Raw genomic sequence first — 10,658 nt, forward strand, 5'->3', positions numbered from 1 at the left:
CAGTTATTTAGCTGGCTAATTTAAAGGGATAGTGTATTCGATTTACTAGTATACTACTAACCAATTATGTTGATCAGTGAGAGAATCCTTTCTCAGCACAATCCATACCAATCAACATAATTGGTAAGTAGTAAATTGTGTACATCATAATTTAGAATTATGACATCATTAGATACATTTTATACTTTCAAATGCACTAAACTTTTTTTAGTACTTTTATACTTTCAAATGCACTAAAACGTTAACGCCGCCATTTTAGTGCTGGGCGATTTCAACAGCGCCAATCTGAGAAAGGTATTACCTGACTTCTATCAGCATGTGACTTGCAACACCAGAGGCGGTAACATCCTAGATCACTGTTACACGCAATTTAAAGGTGGCTACAAGGCTCATTCTGATAGTGGCTTTGGTAAATCAGATCACGCGTCAATCTTTCTTTCACCAAAGTACAAACAGAGAATTAAAAGTACTCCTGTAGTCTCGCGAGAGGTGCAGAAATGGGATTTGACGTCAGAGGAGACGCTCCGGTCTGTGTTTCACTACAGACTGGAATGTGTTCCGCGACACAGATAACATTAATGTCTACACGGAAACAGTGCTGGACTATGTTTGTACTAGGGTGGAAGAAACAATCCCCACTACCAAAATGAAAGTTTACCCAAATCAAAAACCCTGGGTAGAGAAATCCGTCCGTGAAGCTCTGAGAGAGCGCACCAAAGCATACAACGACGGCCTAGTGGCAGGCAACATGAATGACCACAAGGTGGCGCGATACAACGTAAGGAGGACAGTGTCAGAGGCCAAACGGCGCTACAGGGATAAAATTGAACTCCAGTTTGAACAAGCTGACTCTAGAGCTATGTGGCAGGGGCTCAAAACGATGACAGACTACAAAGGCGCCTCCCTCAAACTGAACAGTGACATCTCCTTAGCAAATGACCTCAATACCTTCTATGCGAGGTTTGATGCTGGTAATAACAACACCAGCTCACAAGCCACGGCAATGGGGGGGGGGGGGGGGTCGGCTGCTGATGGAGGCGCAGTGTTCAGGGTAACAGAGCATGAGGTGAGGCGGACTTTTAAAAAAGTGAATATCAGGAAGGCAGCAGGTCCGGACGGCATCCCCGGCCGCGTCCTAAAAGTCTGTGCCGACCAACTGGCCCCAGTATTCACTGACATATTTAACCTGTCCTTAGAACAGGCTGTCATCCCCACCTGCCTGAAGAAGTCCACTATTATCCCTGTACCCAAAAAATCCAAGCCTGCTTGCCTCAACGACTACCGCCCTGTAGCTCTCACCTCCATAGCCATGAAGTGCTTTGAGAAGCTAGTAAAGGGCTACATCTGCTCCTCCCTCCCCATCAACATGGACCCCCTGCAATTTGCATACCGCCCCAACAGGTCCACGGAGGACGCCATAGCCCATGTGCTGCACACAGCAGCATCACACCTGGACAAGAGGCAGGGGAACTATGTGAGAATGCTATTCATCGACTACAGCTCGGCATTCAATACCATAGTCCCCTCCATACTCATAGCCAAGCTCAGGGACCTGGGCTTGGGCTATGACCTCTGCCAGTGGGTCTTGGACTTCCTGACTGGCAGACCCCAGGTGGTGAGAGCAGGCAACTGCACCTCCTCATCCATCACCCTCAACATAGGGGCCCCCCAGGGCTGTGTTCTGAGTCCCCTCCTCTACTCCCTGTACACACACGACTGTGTGGCTCAGCGGAGTAGCAATACAATCATCAAATTAGCTGACGACACAGTGGTGGTGGGCCTGATCTCTGCCAACGACGAGAGGGCCTACCTGGAAGAGGTCAAGGTCCTGGCGGGATGGTGCCAGGAAAACAGCCTCTCCCTGAACGTCAGCAAAACAAAGGAGATGATTGTGGACTTCAGGAGGTCGGGGGTCAAGGACTACAGCCCCCTCAGCATCGACGGGGCACCGGTTGAGAGAGTCAACAGCTTTAAGTACCTCGGAGCCTACATATCCGAGGACTTGACATGGACCACACACATTGACAGTGTTGTGAAGAAGGCACGACAACGCCTCTACTTCCTCAGGCGCCTAAGGAAGTTCCAAGTCAGTCAGAAGATCCTTAAGAACTTCTACTCATGTACAATAGAGAGCATCTTGACCGGCAACATCACCTCCTGGTTTGGGAATAGCACTGCACAAGACCGAAGCAGACTACAAAGAGTGACACGTTCAGCCGAACGCACAATTGGAGGGGGGCTCCCCACCCTCCAGAACATTTACATCAAGCGTTGCAAGGGCAAGGCTAAGAGAATCATTAAAGACTCCAGTCACCCGAACAACTGCCTCTTTGAACTGCTGCGGTCAGGCAAGCGATACCGGAGTCTCAAGGCGAGCACAGAAAGACTCAGAAGAAGCTTCTATCCCCAGGCCATCAGGCTGCTAAACGAACAATGAATGAACACTACACAACAACCACCAAACGCACATACATCCACACGCACACACTCACTTTAAACAAACACTGTAGCACCCACCCCACACACTTTATAGCACACACCCACTTTAAACAAACACACTGTAGCACCCACTCCCCACACTTTATATTTATGGATGAAGGATTGCACTACAACTCGTACACCTTACTGTAAATTGTACCTAAAATTGTACCTCATCCCATTTCTGCTTTGCACTAGATAGTACTGTACATTAGTACACGGCATAGTATTGTATATTATATGGTAACTCAGAACATTGTACATATGTCTATACCGAACACTGTGACCTCATTTTTCTTCTTCTAAATTACATGCTATATTATGTTATTATGTTATTTGATACTATCTTGTCTAGCACAGTCTCTGGAGCGTAACAGTAAGAAGCATTTTGTATGAAAGTATTCTGTACTTCTGTATGACAACTATTAAAGAACTTGAACTTGAACTTGATTGTTCTACAACACATTTTTCTTCCATAATTACACAATGCTGCCGTTACTACGATGATGTGTTGTCATGTTGCAGTTTTATTTTTATTAAGATTTGCCTTTTATTGTTGCAAACCTGCTAAATATGACAGGAAAGACATATAGATTTGATAATATTCACACTTTCATCCAGCGACCGCGTCAAACAATAACGAACGGACACATTTCCACTCAGGCGTACGCGTGTCACTTGGTCCAGTCTAATGATGAAGTGTAATCAGGGGGAAGATCTCCCAACAATGGCTTTATATAAAAACAGATGCCAGTGCTATACGACATCTCTGTCAGGCCCCTAGAGCTTTGATTGGGCCCCAAACAAATCTGACCCGACCCGCCAGGATCCAGGCTCGTGGTTCGGGCGCAGACAGAACCTACATGCGGTTCATGTAGGATCGGGAGTGATTATTTTGGGGCCCGATCAAAGATCTAGGGTCGTCCTCTCTGGCAGAGAGATGTGATATAGCACTGGCATCTGTTTTTATATATAAAGTACCAAGAAACGGTCCTAACGGTCTGCAGTTGGTACGGCAATAAACGTTGAATCTCTGAGACTGTCGAAGGTAAAGTTAATATCGATGCTTGACGGTCACCCGTATTATTATCCTTGATGGATCAAACTGCATTCAGGAGAATGTCCAGTCCTCTGCGGACAGTGGGCGTCTGGCGGTCACAGCCGTGGACGGGGTAAGGTCAATAAACAAACAACAGTCCCATATGCCCATTAAAGATCTCGTCTGGGTCATTTCTTCTTGCTCGCTCTCTTTCCTTCTCCTTTCTTAGGTTTCCCCTTCCCTCTCAGTTTCTTCAGCCGCCGCATCTCCTCCTTGAAGTCCTCGTGTTCATCTCTGGTGAGAATCAGGGAGAAGCTAGTGTTATTATGGGCTGCATCATCATAGAAACAAGATTCACATTTAGTCATTTAGCTGACGCTTTTATCCGTCGGTTTATACAAGTTCTGTAGAACAAGTCAGCAGGAAGGACTCTGGCAGCTAAGGGGTAACAAACCACTGCCTCTTTGCACTGCTGTGGTCAGGCAAGTGCTACCGTTGTTTCGTGGCCGGTACAGAGAGACTCAAAAGGAGCTTCTATCCCCAGGCCATCAGGATTCTCAATGACTATGTAACATCAACCCATCCATCTACATTCATGAGCACGAAGGAAGGGTGGCAGCTAAGGGGTAAGTAAGATTGCTCGTCAAACGGTGTCAATTCGAACCTAGAATTCCCACTGAACGCGGTCTGCTTTTAGCTTGAGCCCCGACAGATGAAGTGCCTTACAACGCACTCTAAAAACGAATGGGTTATCTGCTTTCAATCTTTAACCGCTCTGCAGTTGTTTTTAATAGATTTTCCTCCCTTGTATTGTTTTTGCATTCATTGTGTTGCTGTATTATGTTCTCAACATCATTTACATTTTGTCATTTAGCTGACGCTTCTCTCCAAAGCGACTTACAAGTTCTGTACAAGTCAGCAGGAAGGGTACAACTCTGGCAGCTAAGGGTAAGTAACATTGTTCATCAAACAGTGTGGAGCTTGAGTGCTATAGTATTGAGTGCATAGTAGTAGACTAGACATATTAGCATAGTAGGTAGTAATGTAGGCAAGGAAGATTATTTAGTAGCAAAGTGCATAATAGTAAAAGACAGTATGAAGGTTAGTGGTTTTTATCTGATACATTGCTTTCTTAATTTCAGATATTGATTGAAGTGCATTTTTTGTTGGCAGTGGAAAATTGGCCGTATTTCGGCTGTCCCGACTGTGGTGGGAAGTTGGTTCCACCATTGTGGAGCGAGGACCGAGAATAGCCTGCTTGTACCATTGTAGATGAGGCCTTGCCATCAACGATCTATCAAGATTAAATAAAGATTGGATAAATGAATGAATGAAAAGGTCCAGCCCAAGCCCTGCTGGGTGTGTATGCCAGTAGTATTCCTGTGTACACTTTCACTTTATCACAGTATTGATCGGCTATTGTGTTTGACAGAAAGATTTGGTGTAAATCCTCTCCTGAAATCTTTTAGTTTATTATATTTTTTTACCTTGAATAACCAGAATCCCTCCCTTTTTTTTTATGAGCACCACAAAACGAATGGGCTTTACATCCCACTGTAGGCAGGCTGTGTACATGTAGAAGGCAAATATTTCACAATTCAGTCATGCCCTGTAGTTTTTATTTTATATCGACTTTTTCTCCTTATTTTTTCTATTTTTCTCCCATCCCAATTTTGTATTTCCAATTCTCCCCTCCCCTGTCTTGAACGTTGCTCGACTATGCCTCCCACTGGTCGGCTGTAGTGAGGATAGAAGCCTTGCATCACATGTCCCCTCCGGTACACGAGGAGGCAGCCTGTCACATCTTTTCACCAGACAGCGTGGACTCTCAGTGGCGAGGAGTAACGCATGGGAGGCTCACACTACCCCTGCTACTTCCCGTCTCTGCTGTGCAGGCGTCCCCCAACCGACCTGTAGGGGTCGCTGTCCACAACGTCCAATCCCCACCCATCGACTTCCACCCGCTACCTCTGTCAATTGAGATAGTATGACGGCTGGCCTAAGCCGGAGGCAATGCTGACACCAGGATTCGAGACCGGAGTCTCTTGCATTGGTGACGAGCGCAATCTCTGCTGCGCCACCCAGCCGCCCCGTGCCCCGTAGTTCTTGTATGCCAGCAGCTGGAGAACCAACAGCTGCAGAACTCGATAACTATTAGGAATGTAGTCTGACCTCTAAGTGTGTCTGACTCTTAACACCAAAACCTGCACGGACTACAACGTATGACGTAAATCATGCCAGTTAGGGTACAGACCCTCACTTGCACCTTGTGTATGCAGTTTATATTTGTATATTCAGATTTGATTTTATTGCCTATATTTATATCTTTATACCTCCCCTCCCCCATGCTGCTATGATGCCCAAATTTCCCCAAGGGGATCAATATATCTCATCTTATCGCAGCACCCGTCTTCAAGGCCTTCAGTAGATTTTCTGATCTGCACGGTTTCAGCCAGCTAATCACCCAACCCACAAGGGTATGTGATTCGACACAAACCACCATTGACCTCATTTTGACCTCTGACAAGTCCATGATCTCCAATAAAGGGGTGATAGCATGCGGGTTAAGTGATCATTATATGATTTTCTGTACCCGCAAAAAGCTAAAACAGAAGGCCGGCTGTCACAAAACAGTCACATCTAGAGACCTCAAAACTTACTCTAGAGAGGCCTTTAACCTAGAACTGGGGAGCTTGGACTGGTCAGATGAACTCAGTGGTACACAGGTTGAAGAAACATGGCTTGGATTCAAAACAAAATTCACAGCAATACTCAACAACATGGCACCCATAAGAACCACCAGGGTTAAAAATCGCGCTGAGCCATGGATGCACACTGAAATACTGGCCGCTATGAAAACCAGAGAAAAAAATGCTCTGAACTTCATAAAAGTCAGACAAAGCTTTCCAAAAGCTCAAACAGTGAACTCCAAGCCCACGTGGTTGAACTAAAAATTCAAAGAAACAGACTAAGAAATGACGTAAACACCATGATCAAAACCGCAAAAAGAAATTTCATCAACGACAAAACTGAGGAAAACTAAAACAAACCCTGCGAACTTTGGAAATTACTCAATAATCAACTAGGCTGCAGTAAAAAACTTAAAACCAGATTCTCAAACATAAACATAAAGACGGACAACACGCTCATCACAGACAAGCTGGATGTAGCCAATTACTTAAACATCTTCTTCACAAACATAGCCACAACACTGGTAAACAAACTACCCTCCCACTCAGGGCATTATGGGGTAGAACACATAGTAGCATACTACAAAAACCTAGGGGTCCAAAAAGATGACCACGAAATGGTAACAACCGATGAGGTACTAAAAAAATTGAGCGCCCTCCAACCTAACAAGGCCACTGGCCATGACAACATCCCCTCCAAATTCCTCAGAGACGCAGCAGCCGCCATCACCCCAGTCATCACTCACATAATAAACCTCTCTATAAAACAGGGACACGTCCCCAAGGACTTAAAAATTGCGAGAGTGACCCCTCTGCACAAAAAGGGCAGCAAATTAGACCCAGGCAACTACCGCCCTGTTTCTATTCTTACCTCCATCTCGAAAGTCATGGAGAAAATAGTCTTCGAACAGGTCGAAAAGTACCTGGCGGAAAGAAATCTAATCTACGAATTCCAATCTGGCTTCAGAACGTCCCACTCCACTGACACATGCCTCCTCTATTTGAACGACCACATCAAACAAGAGGTGGACGCGGGCAAATACTGCGGCATGGTCATGCTGGACCTACAAAAGGCCTTCAACACTGTCAATCACTCCATTCTGATTGACAAGCTAAAAGCAATTGGTTTTGATAGCTTATCAGTGAGCTGGATGCAATCCTACCTGGAGGGGAGAGAACAGATGGTAGAGGTAAATGATACTAGTACTCTATCCCCCCCCCCCTCACAGTGAGCTGTGGTGTTCCACAAGGAAGCATACTAGGACCGCTACTCTTCCTAATTTATGCAAATGACATGTCGTCAGCCTGTGACTGCAACTTGTTCCTGTTTGCGGACGACTCAGCCCTGCTGGTCTCTGACAAGAACAAGTTGCAGGTTGAAAAAACCCTCAGCTCGGAACTAGGCAAAATCTGCATATGGCTCGCTGATAACAAACTATCATTACACATGGGCAAAACAGAGTCCATTCTCTTCGGTTCAAATAACAAACTCAGCAAGACCGACGGCTTCTCAGTTGCAGTGGGTGACAATATTGTCACAAGGAAAGACGAAATTACCTACCTGGGTTCCATCCTAGAGGCAAATCTTTCCTGTGACAAAATGGCATCCAATGTAATAAAAAAAAGTCAACCAACGAACTAGATTCTTGTACCGGATCTCCTCTCTGGTAAACAAGAATACCCTGAAGACTCTGGCAGGAGCACTCATTCAAGGGTACTACGACTATGCGTGCACCTCATGGTACCAAAGCACCTCAAAGGCGCTTAAAACAAAATTACAAACATCACAAAACAAACTGGTCAGACTACTACTTGACCTTACCCCCAGAACCCACCTCACCCCTGCCTGCCCACTTTGACAACCTAGGATGGCTTAGAGTAGACGACAGAGTACAGCAACTTGCAATGGGCCTGGTCTACAAGATACACTATACGACTAAGGTACCCATGTACATGTCAAAATACTTCCCAAAGGTCAGTGAATACCACAACCACTACACCAAAGCTCAACAAATCATGTTAAACCCAGATTCGGCTCAAACAAGGGACTAAATAAGTTTCGCAATTATGCCACATCAATGTGGAACGCCCTACCCAAAGCTGTAAAGGAATGTGAATCCCTACCCACATTCAAAACCGCTCTTAAAGAGCACCTACGGGAGGCTGCAATTCGAAACTGGCCACCGTAAATGCCCAAAACCCCCACCACCTCCTAATAGACAGTCTCCTCCCCACCGCATGTATATATTCCCTCCCACCCGCCCACCCCCTCCTAATGTACAGTCCCCTCCCCATCATATGTATATACTCTGTCAGGATCTAGGGGTAACAGTACTGTATATTTGAATACCGTTTATGTCAAATGTATCAGTACTAAATACCTATATGTCCCCATGCCATAAATGTCATGTATGTTTTGTGTGTCATAAATGTCTATATGAATTGAAAATGGGGGACCCTGATGGAAACAAGACAAACGTCTTTCTCAGGTCTGCATCCCCTTAACAATTGTGTGTATTGAGCCGTACTGTATTGTACCCATTCTGCAATCTGTTAAATAATGTTTTCATTCATTCATTCATTCATTCATTCATTCATTCATTCAGGTACTGTACCTGCAGGCTGCACCTGCACTGACGGCAAGAACAGAGTCAACAGACTGTCCTATCATTTAAGTTGTAATATAGCAAATCTGATGCCTATTGGCCGAGATGTGATGGATCTTTCTAGATATCCACAAAACGAATTGCAACCATGGGGTTTGAAAACATTGAAATAACATTACAACAACTGCATAATATGGTTACCTAAATAGACCCAGGAACCTCAACTTCTGGGTCATGGCAAAGTAGATCTGGTGCTGGGGGTACCAGTCGTACACCTCCTTCCGCTGGGCCCGGGGAGGCTCTTTGAACAGCTGGACCACCTTCATAGATTTGGAATCCGTTGGACGTACAACTTCCCCAAAGATGCGGGCACTGAGACGCCCCATGCGGATAGCGTAACTGGAGAGGTTGGCCATCTCTGAAAATTCAGATTCAGCTTTATTGTTGCATCTTTGTCATATTTCTCGTACAAAAAAAGAGCAAGATTCCTGGGTATTGCCCCCTCGACCTACAGCATGGCAATAAAATAAACAATAGAACAATCCAATCAGCAAAAACACAATAGAAACAAGCATAATAATTAATGATGTATGAAAAGGGTGACAGTGCTGAGTGGTTAATAAAAAGTGCAACTGTAGAATACAATCAACGTAAAGTACTTAAAATACATAAATATACAATCAAATCTGAATGACTAAAGTCTGGTGGCTTGATGAAAGTACGAGTCCTTGAGCCTGCTGGACCTGGCTCTGAGGCTGCGGTAATATTGTATCTACGGCATTTTCCTATGTTTTAAATAGGTGTACCAAGGATTCATTGCATTGCAAAAAAAAACAAAAAACGTTTAGCCAGCCACAGAAATATCGTAACGGTCTCAATTTAGAATTGCATGAGTGACAGGGTTTATAGAAATTTAGAAACAGCGAGTTGATGACACATACCTGTATCCCGAGATGATTGTAGCCAGTTATACAAGGGTCAAGACACTTACATTTACAGTATGTAACATTTCAGGGAAACGTAATGGTCTAAATCCTTAATTTGATTGACTGTTATGTTTGTTATAACTTATAAGGAGGTTAGCTAACCTTCACGCACACGCCGTTGACGCAGTGTTAAATCGCATACACCGAAAGTAAGCTTTAGTGCGCATGACGCATTTTCCAAAAGGTTGATTGGCCAGCTGTCTAAGACTAAGTCTAAGTCTTTTATGCTTTAAATCAATTGTACATATGATTGTTTTATATGTAGTACATATGCTTTTTTAAATGTAAGCGCATTTATGTACATCAAATAATTACAACGTAGTTGTCAATGCACATGTAAATAAAATGATGCCCTTGCTGTTGTACTTGTAGAAGATGGATTCTAACGCCAACCAAAGGTCCGTTCCTGTTAAAAAACCCGTGCAATGCAGTTGCTCGTGCATACAGTTCCGCACGTCGTGTGGCCGTTTCGATTAGCAGCACCGCGTCAACATTTTCAATTTTAGGCCTAATGACATTTAACTAAATTAAAGTTTAACAGCATAAGATACATTTGTTTCCCCTATTGTTTTGAAATCCTTATTCATTGGTTGTCTCAAATGTTCTCTCTGAATGGTATCTGAAGTGTTTCAATAAGTTACATCCATGTATTACCAGAAGAGGGCGCCACATACGAAGAAACAGAGGGGGGGGGGGGGGGGGGGTTGCATCAAGACTGTAGTGAAAGGCTCCTGATTGATTGATTGATTGATTGATTGATTGATTGATTGATTGATTGGAAACTTTATTAACAGATTGCAGAATGGGTACAATACAGTACAGCTCAATACACACAATTGTTAAGGGGATGCAGACCAGA

At 44.4% G+C, this 10,658-nt stretch overlaps 1 protein-coding gene across 3 annotated transcripts; it reads right to left on the bottom strand.

The window, feature by feature from the left end:
• Positions 1-2,814: 2,814 nt before the first annotated feature.
• On the bottom strand, positions 2,815-9,933 carry mrps33 (mitochondrial ribosomal protein S33). Of its 3 annotated transcripts, none has more exons than XM_084330224.1 (3): positions 9,755-9,933; positions 9,015-9,321; positions 2,815-3,811 (listed from the first exon to the last, which is right to left on the bottom strand). In XM_084330224.1, the coding sequence occupies exons 2-3, from the start codon at positions 9,227-9,229 to the stop codon at positions 3,706-3,708; spliced, it is 321 nt and encodes a 106-aa protein (XP_084186350.1). In that variant the 5' UTR covers positions 9,230-9,321; positions 9,755-9,933; the 3' UTR covers positions 2,815-3,705. The 3 variants fall into 3 exon arrangements, with proteins under 3 accessions (XP_084186350.1, XP_084186351.1, XP_084186349.1); XM_084330225.1 differs by having other exon boundaries at positions 2,816-3,811; positions 9,015-9,231; positions 9,902-9,932; XM_084330223.1 differs by having other exon boundaries at positions 2,818-3,811; positions 9,015-9,231.
• Between the last annotated feature and the right edge of the window lie 725 nt (positions 9,934-10,658).

This window comes from Notolepis coatsorum (genome assembly GCF_963971535.1).
Source record: "Notolepis coatsorum genome assembly, chromosome: 15".
Lineage (NCBI taxonomy): Eukaryota > Metazoa > Chordata > Actinopteri > Aulopiformes > Paralepididae > Notolepis > Notolepis coatsorum.